Source organism: Salmo salar, chromosome ssa01 (assembly GCF_905237065.1).
Source record: "Salmo salar chromosome ssa01, Ssal_v3.1, whole genome shotgun sequence".
NCBI classification, from domain to species: Eukaryota; Metazoa; Chordata; class Actinopteri; order Salmoniformes; family Salmonidae; genus Salmo; species Salmo salar.
Genome location: NC_059442.1, coordinates 32,242,572 through 32,268,435, shown reverse-complemented (window position 1 = coordinate 32,268,435; position 25,864 = coordinate 32,242,572). Strand labels below are relative to the sequence as shown.

At 44.3% G+C, this 25,864-nt stretch overlaps 1 protein-coding gene across 1 annotated transcript in view; it reads left to right on the top strand.

The window, feature by feature from the left end:
• Positions 1 to 23,040, top strand: part of sobpa (sine oculis binding protein homolog (Drosophila) a) — a 29,893-nt gene extending 6,853 nt beyond the window's left edge. The window contains 10 exon segments of the mRNA XM_014192170.2: positions 2,034 to 2,105; positions 7,822 to 7,957; positions 8,569 to 8,781; positions 10,686 to 10,837; positions 11,353 to 11,376; positions 14,860 to 14,955; positions 19,033 to 19,179; positions 19,181 to 19,750; positions 19,752 to 21,048; positions 21,626 to 23,040. Coding sequence (XP_014047645.1) covers positions 2,034 to 2,105; positions 7,822 to 7,957; positions 8,569 to 8,781; positions 10,686 to 10,837; positions 11,353 to 11,376; positions 14,860 to 14,955; positions 19,033 to 19,179; positions 19,181 to 19,750; positions 19,752 to 21,038 — 2,697 coding nt within the window. The 3' untranslated portion in view covers positions 21,039 to 21,048; positions 21,626 to 23,040.
• Positions 23,041 to 25,864: the final 2,824 nt, after the last annotated feature.

Here is a 25,864-nt window from a genome sequence, read left to right as displayed (position 1 = left end):
AAATGAAATCGGAGCAGTGGGAGAAAGTCTGGGCTAGGAGAGTCTGAAGGAGGGCCCACTCAATGAGACTTTTATTATGGTGTACTGTGACCTACTCTGGTTTCTGCCCAAGGTATCGGATTCCCCCTGATCGCCCCTACCTTGCACCCCTTGCTAACTGAAGGAAACAAGCTTTTGTATAAAAATAATATCATTATTCTAAACTGCTAAAGTTTTTTCTGTTCCAAAGTTGAACATTGGCAGCAAGTCAGTGTTTTGCAGAGCTGTGATTGGGGTTGAATGGTGGTATTTTGCGACCATTTCTTATATTAAAGTTTGTTCATACTTCTGTTTCTACATTGATCACTTTTGATCTCTGTTGATTCAACTGATTAAGAGGTTGATGGTTAGTTGAATCAGGTGTGTTAGTCCTGGGCTGGAACAAAGTCCTGTAGGACCAGGATTGAAGGACACTCTGTAGGACAAGCCTGACAAATTGTATTGCCATAGAAGAGGTTTAGTCCAGTCCAGAGAGTTTGCACATTTGCAATAAACAGTTGACTATCAGTGACCAGACAGCACCATAGCACTGCCTCCCTCCTCATCAAGCCTGTGTGCTGTTTTCATGACCTGCCAAACAGATTGGGTTCCACTCACTTTACCACTCCCTCTTTCTGGAAGTGGCAGGGTGACAGAGGGGACAGGGAGCAAAGACGAGGGCAAACCTTCTTGAAGACGGAGAGAGACAGACAGATGACCGTTGCTGGCTTTACACCCTTTCATTTTGTTTGAGTAATGTGATCCAGTCACATCTGAGTCAAACAAGCACTTAGTCAATGGGCAAGCAAGAGTCAACATTCTTCTGTAACATGTAAAAACCTCAGAAGTTGTTGAAAGAAGTAGCGCAGCAGAATCAAACCGAGACAATAGTAGGGACTACAAACTCTTTCATTGAACCTGTCTCAGGCAAACTTCAATTGACCTTTTGTGTTTGATGTCATGATGTCTTAGATTTTGTTTTCACTAACTATTCATGTGTTTATATCTTTTGATCTCCATAAGTATTGATATTGACTGGTGATGAAACTCAGACGTTGTGTCTTTTTATGTTATGTTGTTGTGAGTGTAGTGACTAAGAAGTCTCAGTGAAGTGGTGGATATGCCTCTCAGCATCCTTAGTGACACCTAGTGATTGGAATATTCAACTGCTCTAGAGGGGCTGAAGGCAAACATTTTTTTAAAGGACGGCTGATTTTGCCTAATTTTAGATTTGGTATATTAAGACCGGGTTTCCCAAACTCAGTCCTGGGGGGGTGATTAAGTCATTGAAATTTGGAGCTATTGGAATTTGAACATATTGTCCCATGTACATTGTGTAATTTACGGATGGTCCCTAACTAGCCCCATAGGGATATTCAAAGTCAACCCAAATTTACCACAGGCATTACCATCGGGTTTCGTGCAGCTGCACTCCGAATTGATGTTGGGGTAACTCACCTCACCCTGAACGAATGTGTTGGACCAACTGATTGTAATGAATAACCTCACTTAAGGGTCCAGTCATCCCTGCTAAAGACTGGCAGTAATATCAATGGATGCTTAGGCAACTTTTGAAAAGCAATTCATCGGTTAGGGCATAGATTACAAATGTCATAATGAAAACAAAATTATTATTGATTTGACATGATGTTCGCTTTAGTAGATATGGTATGAATATATACATGATCGGCATGTGAAGCAGCTAGCCTAGTATTGTCTCAGTCTGTTCTTGGTGTAAGATATACGTTTTTCAGTGCTTGTATTTCTAAAACATTGCCTTTTTTCTTTGGCTAAATGTTACTTGTATGTCATGCCTTGTGATTCCACATCTACAGTTTTTGATTCCGAGCTGATGTTATAACTGATGTTGATTACGCTTTCATGTAATGAAATTACCTCCCTGATCCAGTGGTATTGACAGGGCAGCCCGTAATTGACAATTAAATGCTTGATTGAGTACTATTTGATTGACAGTTCAATGCCAGAATGTAATGAAATGACTCGTGTCTCATCAGGTTCGGGCTGAGCGGGCCCACCCATGGGCAGGCAAGGCGGGTGATCTCCATGGCAACCCGCCCTACTCCATGGTGAGCCCCCTTGTCCGTGCGAGACAATAGTGATATGTATTTTTTTTCACCTTTATTTAACCAGGTAGGCTAGTTGAGAACAAGTTCTCATTTGCAACTGCGACCTGGCCAAGATAAAGCAAAACAGTTCGACACATACAACAACACAGAATTACACATGGAATAAACAAACATACAGTCAAAAATACAGTAGAAAAATCTATATACAGCATGTGCAAATGAAGTAGGATGAGAGAGGTAAGGCAAAAAATAAATGGTGGCGAAGTAATTACAATATAGCAATTAAACACTGGAATGGTAGGGTGTGCAGAAGATGAATGTGCAAGTAGAGATACTGGGGTGCAAAGGAGCAAGATAAATAAATAAATACAGTATGGGGATGAGGTAGATTGGATGGGCTATTTACAGATGAGCTATGTACAGGTGCAGTGATCTGTGAGCTGCTCTGACAGCTGGTGCTTAAAGCTAGTGAGGGAGGTAAGAGTCTCCAGCTTCAGAGATTTTTGCAGTTCGTTCCAGTCATTGGCAGCAGAGAACTGTAAGGAGAGGTGGCCAAAGGAAGAATTGGCTTCGGGGGTGACCAGTGAGATATACCTGCTGGAGCGCGTGCTACGGGTGGGTGCTGCTATGGTGACCAGTGAGCTGAGATAAGGTGGGACTTTACCTAGCAGAGACTTATAGATGACCTGGAGCCAGTGGGTTTGGCGACGAGTATGAAGCGAGGGCCAGCCAACGAGAGCATACAGTTCGCAGTGGTGGGTAGTATATGGGGCTTTGGTGACAAAACGGATGGCACTGTGATAGACTGCATCCAATTTGTTGAGTAGAGTGTTGGAGGCTATTTTGTAAATGACATCGCCGAAGTCGAGGATCGGTAGGATGGTCAGTTTTACCAGGGTATGTTTGGCAGCATGAGTGAAGGATGCTTTGTTGCGAAATAGGAACCCGATTCTAGATTTAATTCTGGATTGGAGATGTTTAATGTGAGTCTGGAAGGAGAGTTTACAGTCTAACCAGACACCTAGTTATTTGTTGTTGTCCACATATTCAGAACCGTCCAGAGTAGTGATGCTGGATGGGCGGGCAGGTGCGGGCAGCGAACAGTTGAAGAGCATGCATTTAGTTTTACTTGCATTTAAGAGCAGTTGGAGGCCACGGAAGGAGAGTTGTATGGCATTGAAGTTCATCTGGAGGTTAGTTAACACAGTGTCCAACGAAGGGCCAGAGGTATACAGAATGGGGTCGTCTGCGTAGAGGTGGATCAAATAATCACCAGCAGCGAGAGCGACATCATTGACGTATACAGAGAAGAGAGTCTGCCCGTGAATTGAACCCTGTGGCACCCGCATAGAGACTGCCAGAGGTCCGGACAACAGGCCCTCCGATTTGACATACTGAACTCTCTAGGAGAAGTAGTTGGTGAACCAAGCGAGGCAATCCTTTGAGAAACCAAGGCTGTTGAGTCTGCCAAATAAGAATGTTGTGATTGACAGAGTCGAAAGCCTTAGCCAGGTCGATGAATACGGCTGCACAGTAATGTCTCTTATTGATGGTGGTTATGATATCGTTTAGGACCTTGAGCATGGCTGAGGTGCACCAGCTCTGAAACCAGATTGCATAGCGGAGAAGGTACGGTGAGATTCGAAATGGTCGGTAATCTATTTGTTAACTTGGCTTTCAAAGACCCTAGAAAGGCAGGGTAGAATAGATATAGGTCTGTAGCAGTTTGGGTCTAGAGTGTCTCCCCCTTTGAAGAGGGGGATGACCGCAGCAGCTTTCCAATCTATGGGAATCTCAGACGATACAAAAGAGAGGTTGAACAGGCTAGTAATAGGGGTTGCAACAATTTCGGCAGATAATTTTAGAAAGAGATGGTCCAGATTGTCTAGCCCGGCTGATTTGTAGGGGTCCAGATTTTGCAGCTCTTTCAGAACATCAGCTATCTGGATTTGGGTGAAGGAGAAGTGGGGGAGGTTTGGCCGAGTTGCTGTGGGCAGCGCAGGGCTGTTGACCGGGGTAGGGGTAGCCAGGTGGAAATTATGGCCAGCTGTAGAAAAATGCTTCTTGAAATTCTCAATTATTGTGGATTTATCAGTAGTGACAGTGTTTCCTAACCTCAGTGCAGTGGGCAGCTGGGAGGAGGTGCTCTTATTCTCCATGGACTTTACAGTGTCCCAGAACTTTTTTGAGTTTGTACTACAGGATGCAAATTTCTGTTTGAAAAAGCTACCCTTAGCTTTCCTAACTGCCTGTGTATATTGGTTTGTAACTTCCCTGAAAAGTTGCATATCACGGGGGCTATTTGATGCTAATGCAGTACGCCACAGGATGTTTTTGTGCTGGTCAAGGGCAGACAGGTCTGGAGTGAACCAAGGGCCATATCTATTCCGGGTTCTACATTTTTTGAATTGAGCATGCTTATTTAAGATGGTGAGGAAGGCACTTTTAAAGAATAACCAGGCATCCTCTACTGACGGCATGAGGTCAATGTCATTCCAGGATACCCCGGCCAGGTAGATTAGAAAGGCCTGTTCGCTGAAGTGTTTTAGGGAGCTTTTGACAGTGATGAGGGGTGGCCGTTTGACCGCAGACCCATTACGGATGCAGGCAATGAGGCAGTGATCGCTGAGATCTTGGTTGAAAACAGCAGAGGTGTATTTGGAGGGCGAGGTAGTTAGGATGATATCTGAGGGTGCCCGTGTTTACGGATTTGGGGTTGTACCTGGTAGGTTCATTGATCATTTGTGTGAGATTGAGGGCATCAAGCTTAGATTGTAGGATGGCCGGGGTGTTAAGCATGTCCCAGTTTAGGTCACCTAGTAGCACGAGCTCAGAAGATAGATGGGGGCAATCAATTCACATATGGTGTCCAGGGCACAGCTGGGGGCAGAGGGTGGTCTATAGCAAGCGGCAACGGTGAGAGACTTGTTTCTGGAAAGGTGAATTTTTAGAAGTAGAAGCTCGAATTGTTTTGCTACAGACCTGGATAGTAAGACAGAACTCTGCAGGCTATCTCTGCAGTAGATTGCAACGCCGCCCCCTTTGGCAGTTCTATTTTGGCGGAAAATGTTATAATTAGGGGTGGAAATTTCAGGGTTTTCCTAAGCCAGGATTCAGACACGGCTAAGACATCTGGGTTGGCAGAATGTGCTAAAGCAGTGAATAAAGCAAACTTAGGGAGTAGGCTTCTAATGTTAACATGCATGAAACCAAGGCTTTTACGGTTACAGAAGTCAACAAATGAGAGCACCTGGGGAGTAGGAGTGGAGCTAGGCACTGCAGGTCCTGGATTAACCTCTACATCACCAGAGGAACAGAGGAGAGGGAGGATAAGGGTACGGCTAAAGGCTATAAGAACTGGCCGTCTAGCACGTTCGGAACAGAGAGTAAAAGGAGCAGGTTTCTGGGCCCGATAGCATAGATTCAAGACATAATGTACAGACAAAGGTATGGTAGGAAGAGAGTACATTGGAGGTAAACCTAGGCATTGAGTAATGATGAGAGAGATATAGTCTCTTGAGACGTTTAAACCAGGTGATGTCATCGCATATGTGGGAGGTGGAACAACCTGGTTGGTTAAGGTATATTGAGCAGGGCTAGAGGCTCTACAGTGAAATAAGACAGTAATCACTAACCAGGACAGTAATGGACAAGGCATGTTGATATTAGGGAGAAGCATGCACAGCCATATGGGTATGGGTCCAGTGAGTGGTTGGGCTGGCTTGGGACACTGCGATTCAGACAGTTAGCAAGCCGGGGCTAGCAAGCTAGCAGTTAGCAGGCCGGGGATTAGCAAGCTAGTAGTTAGCAGGCCGGGGCTAGCAAATTAGCAGATTGCCTTAGAGGGACATCGCGATGGGGGAAAGTCTGTTTTTGCCTCTTCGTGCGGTGACGTCGGTAGACCAGTCATGGAATTTGTAGGGTTCCAAGTAGCAGAGGGGTCCAAGAAACTGGCCGATGGATCAGCTAACAGTCCAATATGCTCTAGATAGATAGCAGGCCGCGGTTAGCAGAATGGGCCTTCAGGGGACGTCGCGCCTGGGGGGTCTGTTGGAATCCTCGGGCAGATTATGTCGGTATTCCAGTCGTGAAGGATCGGCGGGGTTCCGTACCCCGTACCGGCAGTAGAAGGGGTTCGGATATTGTAGCCGAGGAGTGAGCTTCAGGAGTAGCCCAGGAGCCCTCACCGGGAGATGGGCATAGCATGGACTAGCTGCAGGCTAATTGGTGCTTGCTCCGGGACAGAAACGTTAGCCAGGAGTTGTCAACCCGGGTTGCGCTTAGCTAGCTGCCATGGTCCAGATGAAAAGGTTCAGAGTTTGCGGTAGGAATCCGGGGATATGGAAAGAAAAATAGGTCCGGTATGCTCTGGTTTGAAACGCGTTGTTCGAACTGGTGAGAGCTTTCCAAGCTAAAGGTTAGCTGATGACCGCTAGCAGTGGTTAGCTGACTGATAGCTGGTAGCTACATTTACATTTTACATTTTAGTCATTTAGCAGACGCTCTTATCCAGAGCGACTTACAGTAGTGAATGCATACATTTCATTTCATGCATTTTTTAGTTAGCTAGCTAGCTTCAGTTGAGGAGTTCCAGTTCTGATGTAAGTAGAAATACTTTAGGAAAAAAAACAGATCCACACCACATTGGGTGAGGCGGGTTGCAGGAGAGTATTTAGAAGTTGAGGTTTAGGAAAAATATTGAAAAGAATGCGAAGAAAAAGTAAAAGATATAAAAAGATATGTACATGGGACAAGACAAAGACAAAGATGTCTGACTGCTACGCCATCTTGGATTTATTGAGAGAGAGAGCGCGAGAGAGAGAGAGATTGTCCATTGAAATTGCAGGCAAAAAGCTGTATTTATGTCATTTACATGACATCACATAATGCTATGGCAGCCATGTTAATGCTTCCTGGGTAGCCTAACATTCACTAATTAGATAGCTAATTGAACTGTTAGAATTACAACATGAACATATAGTAGCACCACTAAAGATGACCAAACTCTGTCTACATACAATTCTGGTGCTACTATGAGAGTGTCTTGAGATTTTCAGGTTTAATGTATGAGGGGCAGAGGGTTCTGTCTTAATAGAATAACACTATTGTGCTCCTTACATGTAAGGATGTGAGGTGGGGTTGACTGGATATTACTGCCTGTGTAGATTTGCAGTGGAAGTGCAGTGAAAATAACTCTGTGGTCGTGCTCAGTCATGGTTTAATGGGTTGGGAATTCTGTATAACGTATGATACGTAGACAATGTGGAATTGTTGTGCTGTGATCAGTATAGACTTGTTACATGCTACTCATGTGGATTGCTTCTGGAAATCAACTGTAAAAAGCTATATTAGATTGTGTGCTGGTAAATCGAGGCCTTGATCAAACCAGTCTGGGATAAGTCAGCTGTCAAGTTGTCCTGATCTAGTACGTGTGCATGTATCTCTAGTTAGGATTCTGCCATCAGTGAATAATTGCTACTGTGAATATATTAAGCATTATTGCAGGAAATTGGAGCAACCCATTCAAAAAACATGTAGCTTTGTTTCATATAACAAGCATTTCCTTTATTGTGTGTTTTGGGGGGGGAAACCTTGTTCATATGCAAACAACCCCTTTTATCCCTCATTGCTCCCCTCATTACACTGTGATGTAATAGTGAAACGGGGTTCATGCTTGTTAATCCTAATGGCAAATATTGTGTCTCTTGTCTTGCAGAGTTTTGCAGAGAACACCATGAATGAGCTGCTTGGCTGGTATGGCTATGACAAGGTGGACCTGAGAGACCAGGACAACATCGACATACGGAACTACCCAGATGGAGAGGCACAACAACACATCTCTGTCCTGAAAGGTGAGCATAACCATGGAGACAGATATTTATTTATCTGGTCATTGCAGTTGTTGATTCATTGAAAAAGCTATTTTCTGTGCACAGGAGCATACTTCTTAATCTAAAAATACGGTTTTGCAAGTGGTATTAAAAGTGATGCAAAATGTGACATTTACTGTCTATGCTGAGTTGAAAACTCCCTCTGCAGGGTCAGGGACAGAGGCTGGGGAAAGTACTGCTGCAACTTGGCAGTAGTTTATCATGATTGATGAGGCAATTCAGTCAGGCTATCCAGTTCAAAATCTGCTGTAGTTGCATCATCCAGTCATTATGGTGTAGTTGCACTTTGCTTTCCTATTGGTGATTAAACAAGTGTCTCTGGAATCTCTACATGGTGATCCCTGATTATAATGTTGGATAAAATTGTAGAAATTCACATCAGGCATTGAGCAAGCATAGGGCCTTATCTAATCAAAGCTGCCAACATGGTTTCCAGGGTAACACAAAGGACACCCATCTTGCGTCAAAAGCATAATTCTTTGGATTCATTGAAGTGATGAATGATGTCCATTTCCATTGCTTTACATACAGCAAGTCCAGAAAGACCAGCACACTCACTTTGTCTCCCTCAGAAAACTCTTTACCAAAAATCCCAGGAGGATCGGGGGAGAATAGTGATGTCTCCCCAAACCAAGCCAATAGCTCCCACTCTACACCGACATTGAGGAACGGAGTGACAGAGTCCTCCACCACCCCGTCCACCTCCACACCCAGCACCAGGGAGCATGGGAACATGCCCATCATAGTTCCACTGATCCCACCCCCCATGATCAAGCCACCAGCAGGTAAAACACTTCACACACACCTAAAAACAACAAACATACTGCATGTGTTTAAGCTTGCACTTTAAGGACTATCAGAATGGATCCTACAATCGAATCCCAAATATACATAAGTGTAGTACGAATCTAACGAATCACTGCCATTTCAGTGCTCAAATCCACTGTCAGTTTTACAATCACTTGATAAATGAGGAACAAAGGTCTGTAAATACATAGACACACACCCCAGGCTCCCCTCCTCCAACTGTTTAAGTGTCAGTATCACCTGGTCAACTCAGTGGAAATGTACATGGACAGAGGGCTTCATTGAACCACAAGTGTGCCGTGATACTCAAGAGGCTCATCAGCCTGCGTGGGGAGAGGAGAGTGCCATGGCATCACCCTAGAGGCGGCCTCACAGCCTCACACAACCTCACACAGCACAGGGGGAAAAACAGATGGTATGGTCCATCTCTCACAGCTCAACACCAACCGCCCCCGCTCCCCCTCCCACCGCCCATCCAACTTGTACCCCTTTTGAATTATTCATATGCCCTGCAAGAGCAATAGAGGGGCTTTTGAGGTGTAGGTACACTGGATGATAGAGGTATTTAATATGGGCGCTGCATAATTACAGTACAAGGCTCTCTCCCAGCAGATGTGAGTTCTTTAATAAGGAAACGCATAACGAGAGCCGAGAAAAAGGCCAGAAAAATCTGAATGCAAACATACCACGTCAAGTGACCTTTTTGTATGAAAATAATTAGATGCTTTCAAATGAACACTTTACATTTTAGTAATTTAGCAGACACTCTTATCCAGAGCAAAATACAGGAGCAATTAGGGTTAAGTGCCTTGCTCAATGGCACATCGACAGATTTTTCACCTAGTCATCTCGGAGAGTCGAACTAGCAACCATTCGGTTACTGGCCCAACGCTCTTAACCGCTCGGCTATCTGCCACACTTCAACTTGTTTGTTGTTGCCAAATATTTTATTTAATTACTGCCAGGTTGCCATGGGACTTTAGAACATACATTTTCTAAAACAATGCAATAATGCAGGGATGTAGAGGGGGAACTTCCCCAGGAATATTTTCTAAAAGAATAAATTCATATTTTTAACTGGAGCTCTTCTACCCCCATTCACACCTACCTCTACAGAGATCTCTCAATATGGGCCATACAGCAGGAGCATAAAGGAGCATAAAATATGCATGCTGTGGCCACGGTGCTATCTTTGGGCCTCCCGGGAGTTATTCCCCTTAATTGAAAATGTCTTTCCTTTAAAACAGATTTGCACTATAGATCTATTAAGCTTAACAAGAGGGAAAAAGCCTTCCCAGTACCCACCACAGTGTGATAAGGGAGTGAGCGGAGGTGAAAGACTAATGGGCACATTTCTTTTCACCTTTGCACACACTTAGTCATAATGTGATAATTGTGAGTCTCACAGGAAGAAGTCTCTCCACATAGTACAACACTGAGGGGCTAAAAAACAATGTAAATTACCCAGCAACCCTTGTTTAAGATGAGAGACCCATTTGATGTCATGGAGGGTGTTTAGTTTCCATGTTCTAATGAATCTCCGATGAAGCCCTCTGCAATTTAATTAGGTAGACTTCAGCTGAAGCATTTTAAAATCGACAAACAATTTTTGTCCACAGCGTTTTCTTAGGGCATCTCTGTCTAGTTAGAATGTCTCTAACTGCCTTCATGACTGCAGCAAAAAACCCTTGGGGTGGGAAGCACTGTGGGAAGCACTGTCCTCTTTTGGAAGGGGAATACTGTCAGGATGCATTGTTGGTCGGATCATTCACATGATGAGATTTGACAGGTGGCTGTCAGTTTGTTTGGGTGGGGGGGGGGTTGGCTGGAGTGTTATCCAGTTATCCTCACATTGTGTCTGTTTGTGTTTGTGGTCCCCCAGACGAGGATGTGTCTAACGTCCAGATCATGTGCGCATGGTGTCAGAAGGTTGGCGTCAAACGCTATTCCCTCAACATGGGCACTGAGCTGAAGAGCTTCTGCAGTGAGAAGTGCTTTGCCGCCTGCCGCAGAGCCTACTTCAAGAGAAACAAGGTAAACTCCTTCTTAACACTCCTATCTCATTAATGAACCAATTATGCAAGTGCACACAAGACCATGTGGTACATATATGTACTGACATACATCACTTCCTCCCTACATCCACTCTTCCTGATTTCTCAGATTAAGATGCTGTAGTACACTTGTCAATCCTTAGGAATTGTATTGACCAACTTTCAACTTGGTACAATATCTCCACTAGATGGCTGGGTGAGGAGCCCTGAAGCTTAGGTACTTTGGATATTTCGCCCCTGAGTTTTGGCCTTTCTTTTGAGTACCCATTGTAGTAGAATAACACAAAACCAATATCCATCCTTGGCTTGTGGTTTCATCATTGAATATGCAGAAACACGGTTTCAGTCATACCCTATGCAGTTGACTTTCAAACATGCATTGGTTCCAATTATCAGAATATTTTATCTTTCCAAAGACAGACCATAAAGTAAATAGTGTTTTAATTTGTCCTGATTTCTGAAGTTAAACATTCTGCTTTCTTTCTTATACCTAAGCTTGGATATGTAAGGAATTACAGTGTAAGTATGATATGTTTTTATTTATGTCTTTATTCCTTTCCCTTTTTTCATCAAAACATAATCACTTAGCATAGCTCTGTATGCTACCGGCTGTTGAAATGGAAGTATACATATGTCTGATAATGTAAGATACTGTACGGGAATCCAGTTTTTTCTGTTCACACTATCAATTTTCATAGCATGAGTTGCTTGTACCTACTGTGGTTTCTCCCACATTTGTTAAGTATTGCTAGTCGTAAAGTGAAAGTTCACACTAAAGTCTAAGTTTATTTGACACTTCTATGAGTACTGTATGTAGATATATAAACAAAAGCACAACTGAAGTGGTATTACATTTCAGTGAGTAAGGACCAAAGTGAAGAGCTATCCAGGGACAGAATTCCCACGTTAGGAAAACAGACATGGCTAGAGCACAGAAAGTCCTTGTCTGCTGAGGTGGTGCAGACTCTATATTATGTCTCACACTCTCACATTCATGCAGGCCATTTGTGTAAGTGATATCCACATGTTTCTTTTTTCATGCACCCACAAGATTGGCCACAACTCCAAACCCTCCAGTTTTTCCAACAAAAAAATGGCATGGCTGAAAACGTATCTTGTCTGTTTGTGTCTGAAAGGGGAGCCAGGACATAGCGAGTAGGGTGGCGTTGGGGTGGGCAGTGGAGACGCATCATGTTTCGCTAAATATCTACAGCTGCTTCGTCCGTGTAATCCAATCTCCTCTTATGGCGAGCGCGGGTGAGGAGGATTCAGTTTCCTCCATTGCCACTGCACAACACCATCCATCCAGTGCACCAGGAATAATACCAACATTCAGCCATGTGATAGGGTGGCTGGGGGTAGAAGAGTTCTGATCCAGTTTTGAGCTCATCTAATGACTAGTCTGGGTAATTTCACATAGACATTCAACATAGACACACACTCTCTCTCTCAGCCCTCCCCTCACATCATGTAAAAGATAGAGAGGGTAAAGTCCAAGTGAAGAGGCCCTAGCTTGTATTTTACAGCCCATTTCTGATGTAATACGTCTATCTTTTTTAATGGCTCAGGAATCTTTCCTTACACCTCTAGAGACCTGTAAAATTCCATCTCTGTCTTTGTCTCTGAGGTCCCTCCAGGCAAGTGCTTCTTTACGTAACCCCAGTAATGTCACATCACCTCAAACAGACACAAATTTTTATACACAGGCTGTCGGTTGCCTGCACTGCTCTGACGCACTGTGCAATTTACTTTACCATCTGGATCCAATATCAAGGAAGACACACTGAATAAGATGTGTATTTGTGTGTGTTTGATAAACTGTGTTACCGGTCCTCATTGTGATTCAGTCCTGGTTAGGGAACCTATAGGTCCCCATGTCGCAGCAGGAGAGCCTAGTAAGGGAGGTGATTATTTCATAGCTGACAGCGATTAATACAAAAAAAGGGAAAGGAGGAAACTTAGAGAGTAGTTTGAGGGTAGAAACTGGAGCTTGAACTTGCACTACACAGACATGGTCATATCATGCTCTCTCTTCCTCTCAAAGTCTAACTATCCTCGCTAGATAGCTTCGGGCTTAGATTTTGTATTTCTTTTTTAGGTAAAGGTTGATGATCATTAGAAATCACAACAAAGAGGCCTGGATGGACCAATCAGCGCACCTACCGACAGAATAAATGTTAGTCAGATAAATAAACACTGACTTTCTAGATCGTTGTAATATGACATGAAGATCACTTTTACAACAGCAGTACATAAGTTACTTGACAAGCTTAAACAAGCTTGTTATCCCACAACCAAACATGAACAAAAAAAAGAACGTTCAAGGAACATTTCCTGTTAGCTGGGTAATCTAATGAGAGGACAGAAGGAGGGGGTTGGCCCAAAGATGTGTGTTTTCCCAGGTGGGTGGAAAGTTGTAAATTTGTGCTAGATGTGTTTGAGAATGTGTGAGTGTGTATGTGTGTGTATTTGTGCGATGGGACGTCTCCATGATTGTCTGTTTCTTGTTGTTGTGGGTATGTGTGTGTGTGTATATATATGTGAGGGTATTCCTTTTGGGAAACACACCTCTTGACAGGTGAAAAGCACACACACCTGGGCAGGCACTGATGCCCAGATGGAGGCTTGCACAGTGACAGCTGGTGTGCCACTGCCTCTGGGCATCTTAGTCACCAATGGGCACAGATACCGGTGGTGTGGAACTGTGATGCCATGTTTACACCGGACACTTTAGCCAGACTGCAACTGTATTTAGTTGTCATAGTGTTTCCAACAATAAGACATCACATATTTTCTGTGATAAAAAGTGTTACTGGATTTTCCAGGGGAATAAGCTGTGGAATATATTTGCGTAAATAACATTTCTAATAGCCAAGGAGTAGTTTGAGGAAGAGTAACTTTTGAAACAGCTTTCCTTCCAAAAAGTGGAGAGTGGGACATCGTCACTCATAATCACAGCAACTGATGATTAGAAATGATGGCCAATGATTATATGATTTTTTGGAAGGAAAGTTGTTTCAAAATGCAGCTTGACTTCTCTGGATGGACAAATGTTTTACCCATGGCGGGTAGGCACTTTCATAGCCAATGTCTGGGTTTATCACCAGGTAGCCGGTTTTCCTTCATACTCTCAGTATCGTCATACAACACAGTTGTGCCTGATTCCCAGTAAAGGACGTGGTGTCCCCATTGTATGACTGTACTTTCACCCGACACTATGTCTGGTGCTGGTTGATCTCTCTCTCCATCGCTCTCTCTCTCCCTCTCTCTGTTTGTGTATGTGTGTGTGTGCCCCTCATGCTTCGTTCACTGTGCCAGCACCTCATTAGCACTATATGTAAATGAATTGGCACAGGACCAGAGGGTCACAGCACAAAATGGAGACTGGATAATGACACAATGACACATCTGTGTGTGTGTGTGTGTGTGTGTGTGTGTGTGTGTGTGTGTGTGTGTGTGTGTGTGTAAATTTCAATGCTTATAGATGTGACTGCACAGTGTCTAGTGCCAATGTAAAAAGAGAGAGCATCCCGTCAACCCAGCGATGCTGGTGGATTTTAAATCCCATATCCTCTTTCCTTTAACCTTTATTACTGGGACATTGCTTGTGATATTGTTAAACAGTTGTTTCTCCTTGGAAGTCTTTAAAAATGATTAATGCAGCATTTACTCCCCGGATAACAATGTTTAGATTAATGTGCAATTTCATAGAATTTCCCTCTTTCACAGTTCATAATGCCAATATAACATCTAGGCTCTATAGCTGTCAATGTGAACAATTAACTATAGTTACTACACACACACACACACACACTTTCCACATGGCTTTATTTTATGATGATGAGAACCTGCATATGATTCCACAACCCAAATGCATGTTCACCATTTTACCTTTGTCGGTGTCTTTCCATTCATAAGTTTGTTGTTGTTTTCCCTTCTTCTTTTCTGTCCACCTGTTTATTTTGTCCGTTCGTAAAAAGAGGCCGTTATTTCTCCCCTCAGGCGAGAGACGAAGACGGCCGTGGTGAGAAATTACCCCAGCACAGCTATTCTAAGGATACGCCCAGGCTTGTCTTCAAGACAAACAGCGATGTGCTTGTAAGGACTAAAACGTTTAACACAGATAGAGTTTAAGTTTTTGATGGCTAGAAATGTAATGACATATTTTGATATTCATGACTGTTTGATGTGTTGAATAATGTAAAGAGGTTTGTTTTTAGAGAATGTACTGTTAGCCTTTAGTTATATATAAAACAATTACGTTGATTTAAAGTGAATCACATACTTTTTTCATTCAAATTGTTTTATTTTCTCATTTTCATTCTGCATTGTGTTAGATTCAGATGTTGTGTTCTCTCTTCATAGATCCATAATGAGGAATTTTCTGCCAATTTTATCTTGACCATTTTTTTTGCTGACATTTCAATACATTTCAATCCAGTAATAGAATTGGACATGCGGTTCACCTGTAAAGATTAGCTCTACAACATTGGCAATTTTCTATTTGAATCGTGTCAGGTTCAATGAATGAATTTAAATTATTTGTGATGGAATATACCCACTTTGTTTTGCAAGCTTCATAAGATCATCATGATCCAGACATTGTACCCCCAGCAGATACTGGTCCCCGTAATATAATTTCCCGAATAATACTTTCCACCCCATCAGATAGTGTTCCTCCAGCACATACTATCACACACAGTATCAGAATCTGTTCCCTTGCTGATCACTTTGTTAAGTGTTTAACCAGACGGTTAGCGAGATGGACAGGTTTTCAAAAACTAAATTCTCTAGACAAACTAGAAATCGGTATTGCATCCTAACCAAGCCGCACTGCTTGATGACACAATGCCCACTTAACCCAGAAGCCAGCCGCACTATTGTGTCAAAGGAAACACGTACACCTGGCAACCGTGTCAGCGTGCACTGCATCCAGCCCACCACAGGAGTCGCTGTGGTGAGGACATCCCTCCCGGCCAAACCCTTCCCTAACCAGACACTGCTGGGTCAATTGTGCACCACCCCATGGGTCACCCTGTCACAGCCAGCTGGGACAGAGCCTGGACTCAAACCCAGAATCTCTAGTGGCACAGCTAGCACTGTGCCACTAGACAACTGCACCACTCGGGAAGCCCAGGTAGCTAGGTAATTACCTACAGCAAAGCAAATGGTTAAACCGAGCCAGAGCGACCACCAGTATGATGGCCGTGGTTGAAATAAATGACCATAATTACATTAAACTGCAAACATCTTTGTGCAGGAGAGGAAGTGAGTAGAGAGAGAGAAAAAAATAACTCCATTAGGGTAATGCACAGTGAAATTTCACTCACAGTGCAGAAAGTCGTTAATTGCACTCCATCTGTCTTCTTTTTTAGCCCAAGAAAATGTCAACACATTTATAATTTAAAATATCCAGGCTTACCATCATTGAACCCAACTCTCAGAGCACTTTTCAGACTTTTTTAGCTATGGCTCATTGTGTACCAAATGGACAAAAAAAGAAGACTACTGATATCAAGGCTAAAGGGCTGACTATTGATCACTCACCTGTAAAAGTACCAAGCTGCAATATCAACCTGGACTCAGGGCTAGACGTAACATTCATTTGTGGATATCCATCATCCATTTCGTATGATATATTGCGTATTACAATTCGTATATGTTACGAATGACAATTTATGTGATATCTTATGAATTACAATTCATACAATATGTTTTGAATTTGCAATACGTATGAGATGTTACGAATTCCAATTGGTTGTGGCTAAAGTTAGCTAGGTGGCTAACGCTAACCTTAGCTAGGTGGCTAACGTTAGCTAGGCTAGGGGTTAAGGTTAAAGTTAGGGTTAGGTTACAGGGTTACGGTTAGGGAAGGGTTAGCTAACATGCTAAGTAGTTGCAAAGTAGAGAAAAAAAGTAAGTAGTTGCAAAGTTTCTAATTAGCTAAAATGCTAAAGTTGTCCATGATGAGATTCGAACACGTAACCTTCTGTCTTATGTACCCATACCAAACGTAACATATCGTACTAATTTGAGCGTACGAGATTTTTGTTTACTATGATACATCTAGTCTATGAAACCAGGCTGACAGTATATGGAACACTAGTCTTTGGTCCTGTAATGCTGCGCCTCTATAACAGTACAGAGCACTACAGATATGGTCTCTGATGGTCATGTCTACATTATGACAGCCTTTCTAACAGTGGCCATTTGACTGAAATCGAGTGATGGAGGAGACCTCTGTTTAACATTAAAATCCAATTATGGACAAGATTGTCATTGACGGATTTGTCCATCTCTTTGACATGTGTGACCTGTCAATTGAGAGACGGGGAAGGGATGGAAAAGAGAGATTAAAGAAGAGTGAATGAATCAGGGTGGCCTATCAACTGAGATCTAAGTACTTTATGGAAAATCTAGTTTAGTGAAAAATGAGGTACAAATCAATGAATCAGGCCAGGGTTCAGAGGAGGATGACACAAGAGTAGCATATTATTATGAGGGTTCCATGACCGTTCCAAATCTGAGGTTGTCATGACGTGTGTGTGTTTGCGTGCTTGTGTGCGTGTTCAAATCTAATTTTGACTCAAGTGTGGCAGGCATATATGTGATCTCTGAAAAATCAAATGGTTAGGATCATAAGGATCATACAGTACATGTATGTCTGTGAGCCGAACCTAGTCGTCTTCCAGTAGCATCCCACAATTTATTAGCATTCAACAAGGGGGATTATGGTGTGTGTGATGGATGGACGTCGTTCATGGGTCTGACAGCTGATTAATGCTTTAATTATCTTCAGTGAGTCGCTGTCACGTCCTTCTGAGCTGGCAGAGTGAGTTGTGTGCCCGGGCCGTACCCATCTCCCTGGCCCACCCATTGCCATCCACTCACCAGGGTCATGTTCATTATCTCAGGTACACTAATGAAACTAACAGTTTGGAAACTAACAGCCACATGATGATTGAACGTTCACAGTGAGCATTTTGGAAACTTTTGTAGCCAGTGAAAAATATCCTGGCATCACAAGGCCCTGGCATCCCACAGTGTTGACAAGCTGTGCCAGGCTGCTCCCCTGCCCTGACCAATGTGTGTAATGCCCCCGGGGTAGGGTTCGATAATCACATTCCATTTAAACACAGTCAATTCCACTTTAATGCATTCAATTCTACTTTAATGCAGTCAATTCTACTTTAATGCAGTCAATTCTACTTTAATACAGTCAATTAATTAATCAGAATCTTTTTATGCAATAAAAATATCCAAAACACTCATATTAAAGTTACACACCAGTAGTGAATTAAGTAATGCATCATAGCACCCACCTAGGTGGTTCTCAGCAGCCATTTTTCACCAGAACACAGTAAAACTCCACCCAGCTGTCACTCTCACTTCCATGCCCCCTACTGGCAGCTTGTTCACTTGTCTCCGTCTGTCCATCTCACCCAGCCACCACATTCATCTACCCCCACTTATGCTCATGCCTTACAGGGAAAACCTTTTACTTGAGGCTGTTATGTCCTGCGGCTGTGCCTGTGGCCACTGTCACACACGGCTCAGTGGATTCATGTTTATCGGAGTGGTTCCTCCTTATGAAGGAAGTTTAAGAGGTGAAAACCCCATGGCAGGTGTAAATGTGAATTACATGTCTGGACAAAGTGTTTTTCATTTAAAAGCTTTAAGTACGCCGATCCAGATTTGCACTCACGTTTAAAGCCAGTTGAAAGCTACTTCTTCCTCAAGTTGTAAGCATTTATCAGGATGTTACCATGTGTTGTACATTACCTGTACCTGAAGGGTCATAGCAGTGTGAAGTTAGTATGAAAATCTCTCTGTCTCACTCACTACATGTAGACTATACATGTGCCATTATGCAATGGAAGCACAAAAATACAGATGGGTTTCAATTACGAGGATACAAACATGCCATGCAGATTTACTTTTATTTACTTGGTGTAACGAAACAAAATTTGACCAGTTAATTTAATTACAATCTAGGTTTAAGTGTACCTAATCTGCAGATACTGTGGGAGGCTGAGATTACATTCTGGTTACCAAAGTTGTTTGAATAGCCACATGGCAAAAGGGCAATGTTGCTGACTTTTTTAACTGCTTATGTGTGGTATCTGTAATGCATTATACCTGATGATGTCTTTTGTCTTGTGTTTTGTGTTACAGGTGTGTGACTGGTGCAAACACATCCGCCACACCAAGGAGTACCTGGACTTTGGTGCTGGTGAACGGAGGCTGCAGTTCTGCAGTGCCAAATGCCTGAACCAGTACAAGATGGACATCTTCTACAAAGAGACTCAGGCGGCGCTGCCAGGGGGGGCTGTGTAACCCAGGACACGGCCCTGTGGAGGGCAAGTCGGAGAGCAGCACCGGGGCGCAGCTCCTCACCCCCGAGTCCTGGGGCACACCCTTGGGTGACTTACGTCGCAAAGCCCCTTCCCCTGGGGGAAACCCCTCTGTGCCAGTCCCCTCCAGCTCCACCGCTGCCTCTCCCTCTGAGACAGGCACTGTCTGCTCCCCTTCCTCCAAAAACCCCACGCCCAGACCCCACGAGAGCCCCACCTTACCCCCTCCCCCACACCCCTCTCTGCACTCTCCCATGGGAGTCCCCTTGGGTAGCCCCCCAATGGTGATGACGCCCCGGGGACCCGTGCCCCTGCCCTTCTTCATGGAGCACCAGATGATGCAGCAGATGCGGCCACCTTTCCTCCGCCCACCTCACCATGGCCCAGGCCCTAACAGCCCCCTGTCCAACCCCATGATCCCTGGCATCGGACCACCACCACCCCCGCCGAGAACCCTGGGTCCACCATCCAGCCCTATGCACAGGACACAGTTCTCACCCCACCACCATCCCTCCAACAACCCCAACCTGGGAGGGAACCCCCCCAGGGATGATGCCACCCCATCCAGGCCTACACATACCCGGTTTTCCCTTCCACTCCAACATGATGCCAAACGGGCCCATGCTTATGCCACCCATGATGAACTTTGGTATGCCTTCCCTCGCCCCTCTGGTTCCCCCGCCAACCCTGCTGGTCCCTTACCCTGTAATCGTGCCCCTGCCGGTGCCCATCCCTATCCCCATACCCTTCCCCTTCAACCCCAAGACCTCCAAGGACAAACCCAGCAACAACAACAACCCCATTCCCAGTGCATCAGGGGAGGACCACAGGCCCTTCTCCGCTGGTTCCTCCAGAGGGGATCACAAGTTTGGGCCCTCCAGTTCCGGGGTGCACTCCCCGGGCTTCTCTGGCTACGATCTGGCCCGCTTTGGCTCTGAGAGGAGTAGGACTGACGTGGTGGACCTGACCGTGAAGACTGAGAGTCCGGGGTGTGCCTCCACCGCGGCCTCCCTCCCCGAGGGCGTGATCGACCTGACTCTGGGCCGGCGATCGCGGCTGCAGCAGGTCATCCAGCGGGTGGTGCCCAGTGTCCATGTAAAGGTGGAACGAGACGGGGACTCAACCAGCCCCCCACCTTCTGGACCATCCCCTCTGAATGCCTCTGGGCAGGGGAAGGGGGACAGCAGCCTAGAGGACATGAGCCAGGAGGTCAGGGAGGCCATTAGTGACTCTCTGGAGCCAGGCTTCCTGCCTTGTAGCCAGGCCACATCACCATCCCCACAGCCAAACCAAAACTCCTATACTACCCAGCTCACAAATCACCCTGGCACCCCACGGACCCAGCCCTGCAGCCCACCTGCCCCCTGTGATGTCATAGTAAATGGCAGCAGTCAACACACAGACGGCCCCAGCCGGAGCACGCTACCCACACCTCTGTCTGACCCTGGCCGGAGAGGAGGAGGAGGCTGCGGCGAACCAGCCAACTGCGAGCTGGAGCGGGAGGCGCTGAAGGAGAACAGCTGCTTGGTGCCAGAGTGGGAACCAGGTAAGAGGGGCCCAAGTGAGGAGGCAGTGCAGGGGGGCACTTGGGAAGGCAAGCTGGAAGCCAACGGCGACCTTATGGATCTGGACGATGATGACGACCACGCCTATGCACTGCTGCAGCCCAAGGCTGGCTGTGTCATCCAGCCCCTGCCAAAGCCCAGCGACAAGACGGCCATCGTGTCATGCAGCATCAGCGCTCCCCTGGCAGCAGGGGCAGGGAGCCCCGAGCTGGAGCCGCCGCTAAAGAGGAGGTGCCTGCGAATACGCAATCAGAACAAATGAGGCAGAAAAGGTTGGTCTCATGGCACCCTCTACTGAGGACCCAAGAAGGTCCCCCTCCCATCATCTCTGCCCTGTACCTGTCCCTAAAGGTGGTGTGGAAATATCACAAAAATATCAAACAGTCTGACAGTTTTTCAAAAAGGCCTTCAAAACATGAAGATGTCCGATTTAACTTTGTGTAGGGTATTTTGTGCTTGTGCTGCTTTGCAGCATATTTTGATGCATACAATTGCACTGTTTGATCATATTGTTTAAATATCTAGAGACCTTTCTTCATCAAACATAAAATTACCTTTTTTGTCGGCATAGATCTATTGCAATGTTTCCCTCACCACTGCCCTTGCCGTAGCTTTTGACCTGATCTGAGAGAGGGTGCTGACAGAAATGTACAACCGTGAAGGAAAATATACTCTTGATGTCAGGGTTGATAACACACTAATGTTACTTTAGTCAAGCATGCAGCAGTAAATCTATTGGATCTGAGCGAGAGAGATGTCTGGTTGAAAAATAGACCTGTAGAATGGGGATTCCCTTTGTCTGATCTAACATGTCTAATTCTGGATCCTCTTTCTCCTTTCATATTTCAGCTCAGACAGGTGGCAGTAACTCCCCTACAGAATGAGGTATGCTGTTGAAGCTCTTGACAACACTAGCCTTCCACTATCCACCCCTCGCTTCTCCACCCCATGAACCTCTCTCCCAGCCAACTAGCACTCAAAATTCTAGCCTTGTCACCCTAATCTTAACAACTCGGCACAGGCCGACCACAATAACCCCTGGACCAGTGGAAGTGGGACTTGGAGGCATTCACCTTTAACCCAGACCAGACGTGTTATTTTCTCTTGAGACACATTCCTTTAGCCCATACTGCCCCTCTCTCCCTTCCTTCCAAAGCAAATGCTCTGTCAGATCTCTGCTGTCAGACTGATAAGCCACAATGCTAAGCCAATAGATTTACCAGCAGTTTTGTGTTCGCTGGAAGAGGTCTAAGGTAGCATTTTTAGCCAATCTGTTCCAAAGTGAAAGGTGTAGCATTTTTATGTGGCAAGAAATTCAGGCTAAAGTCATCCCCACCCGCCCCCCACCTTTGCATGATCACAACCAGCACAAAATGCTAACCTCCAACCCCCATCCCACCATTGAGGGTGACAGGACATTTGTTTTGAACTGGAAACCAAAAAGAGACATCTCATAATGGAAGGTAACAATCAGAGGGAGACATTTTCTGAGCCTCACAGGTTGAGGAATAATAACAAGAAAAAAGAGGAGGGGTGAAATCCTTGTGTTCTGACTGTAGCACACTCTATTCCTGGAGATACCAGGGGCCCCTTTGCGTCACAGAACCTTTCCCTTGTGGAGCAGTGGGGATATCTCCACAATAAAAGGAGACCTTGGCACTATTGAACTGCTCATCTTCAGTGGGTTTCATGGTCATAAAATACAAGAATTTTCAAGTTTATCCTCACTCACTGATTTGTGGACAACAGGGTAGAGACCTCACCAGCAAACGACGGTGGGTAACTGTGGACAATGTGCAATCTCTGCCAACGTGGAGGCTATTTTGCTTCTCTGCAAGCTCCTGGTCAGACAAAATCAGATGTGTAATTCTAATTGTAATCGTCACGGCTGTATTTACATTTTTAACACCGCAATGATATTGATGATAATGCTATATCTTCAGCCACATCTCTGATGTGTACAGTAGGGTTATGGTAATGATGTGACTTTCATCATGGAAGCAAAAGTATGACTGCTGCTTATCACACCACAAAGGGATTGCGTCAATCGAGAGTTGATACCACAGCCATTAGCATTGTTTCGTCACTAGTGCTCAGGGTCGTAATGTTGCACTAGGATTTATCATTGACAAGGGAAGCTGGCTCTCTTAAATCAAATTTGCTTGTCAGTCATAGATAATTCTCTGGAAACACTGGTCCAAACGTACTGTAGAACTATTTGTAAAGTCAAACTACTGAAACAAATTAATCAATTCTTTAATGAGTCAAAGATTTTGTCATATTTACATTATGATATGGGGAATCATCTCACTTCCCTGTCCTTCACCCTGTTCAAAATGTTGTCCTTTGCCAGTGTTAATCTGTCTGCATTATAACATTTTGGCAGTGTATATTTTGCTTCATTCTAGTTTATATTGCCGGTAGAGACTAACAGCCCCCCCACACACACTAGTTGGTGCTCAGTGATCTGAAAGGACTGAGAGTCTATTGAGGGACATAATGACGAACCTTATGTATTATTACCCAAAATGAGTTGCACTTACAGTACATGTTGCCAAATTGGTGGGTAGTGTACCACATGGGGGTGTCAAAAAGGCTCTAAGTTTGTCAGTTGCACAGAGAAATTAGAAAGCATCATGTTGCTTGTCAGGTTCAAATAAAAGTATGTATTTTGGTGCAAGGATTTCTCCCTATAGACTTCTGTCAACATAAAATTTACTCTTTTGATTTTCATGCTCTATCTGTCCAGCCAAAATCTCCAGCTTCTTGCCAACTTCTTTTTCCATCTCTCCCATTTCCCTTTGGGTCTGAACCCTCTTTCTCTTCCCCTGAACACCGATGGGAAGTGTAATTCCACACACCAGCCAGAGCTATGGGTTGCATGTTTTATAACAAAAATTGGAGTGTTACACACATAAACATACACACACATGCATGGATTTGCAGACACGTACACACGCACAGCAACGACTCACCACCCTCCATGATGTACTCTCTCACACACGCACATGCACACACACACTAACTAAAATGATGTTTAGAGATTCATTCTCTCTCCATCCATGTATTGTTCCAACTGCTCTATCTTGACTTCCTCCCCGATGACAGTAGTGTTTGCCAGTGTCTGTGTATGCCAAGCAGGTGGAACCAGAGACCAATGTTCAGATTAGAGACTGTTGACTCAGAGTAAGCACTGCAACACAATCTGCCGCATGATAGTCAGGCATTTAGGCTTCGCCTGTCCCGTGCCAAGACTAGGATTCTGTTTCACAGTAATTATTTCCTTGAATTTCCGGTTTTAAAATAAATATATATACTGTACCAGTCAAAAGTTTGGACACACCTACTCATTCAAGGGTTTTTCTTTATTTTTTACTATTTTCTACATTGTAGAATAATAGTGAAGATATCAAAACTATGAAGTAACACATATGGAATCATTTGATAACCAAAAAAGTGTTAAACAAATCAAAATATATTTTATATTTGACATTCTTCAAAAGTAGCCGCCCTTCGCCTCGATGACAGCTTTGTACACTCTTGGAATTATCTCTACCAGCTTCATTAGCGGCAGGTAGCCTAGTGGTTAGACGTTGGGCCAGTAACCAAAAGGTTTATAGATCAAATCCCCAAGCTGACAAAGTAAAAATCTGTCATTCTGCCCCTGAACAAGGCAGTTAACCCACTGTTCCTAGGCTGTCATTGTAAATAAGATTTTTTTCTTAACTGACTTGCCTAGATAAATAAAAGATCAAAAATGTAGGTAGTCACCTGGAATGCATTTCAATTAACAGGTGTTCCTTGTTCATTTCTGGAATTTCTTTCATTCTTAATACGTTTGAGCCAATCAGTTGTGTTGTGACAACGTAGGGGTGGTATACAGACGATAGCCCTATTTGTTAAAAGACCAAGTCCATATCATGGCAAGAACAGCTCAAATAAGCAAAGAGAAATGACAGTCCATTACAGAAGGTCAGTCAATCTGGAAAATTTCAAGAACTTTGAAAGTTTCTTCAAGTGCAGTCGCAAAAACCATCAAGAGCTATGATGAAACTGACTCTCATGAGGTCCGCCACAGGAAAGGAAGACCCAGAGTTACCTCTGCTGCAGAGGATAAGTTCATTAGAGCTAACTGCATGTCAGATTGCAGCCCAAATAAATGCTTCACAGAGTTCAAGTAACAGACACATCTCAACATCAACTGTTCAGAGGAGACTGAGTGAATCAGACCTTCATGGTCGAATTTATGCAAAGAAACCACTACTAAAGAACACCAATAATAAGAAGAGACTTGCTTGTGCCAAGAAACACGAGCAATGGACATGAGACCGGTGTAAATCTGTCCTTAGGTCTGATGAGTCCAAATGTGAGATTTTGGTTCCAACCGCCATGTCTTTGTGAGATGCAGAGTAGCTCAACGGATGATCTCCGCATGTGTGGTTCCCACCGTGAAACATGGAGGAGGAGGAGGAGGTGTGATAGTGTGGGTGTGCTTTGCTTGTGACACTGTCTGTGATTTATTTAGAATTCAAGGCACACTTAACCAGCATGGCTACCACAGCATTCTGCAGCGATATGCCATCCCATCTAGTTTTGGCTTAGTGGGACTATCATTTGTTTTGCAACAGGACAATGACCTAACACACCTCCAGGCTGTGTAAGGGCTTTTTGACCAAGGAGAGCGATGGAGTGCTGCATCAGATGACCTGGCCTCCACAATCACCCGACCTCAACCCAATTGAGATGGTTTAGGATGAGTTGGACCACAGGGTGAAGGAAAAGTAGCCAACAAGTGCTCAGCATATGTGAGAACTCCTTCAAGACTGTTGGAAAAGCATTCCTCATGAACCTGGTTGAGAGAATGCCAAGAGTGTGCAAAGCTGTCATCAAGGCATTGTTTTGATTTGTTAAACACTTTTTGGGTTGCTACATGATTCCATATGTGTTATTTCATAGTTTTGATGTCTTCACTATTATATTCTACAATGTAGAAAATAGTACAAATAAAAAAATAAACTTGAATGAGTAGGTGTGTCCAAACCTTTGACTGGTACTGCATATATCTTAAAAAAATACATTTCCAGACTC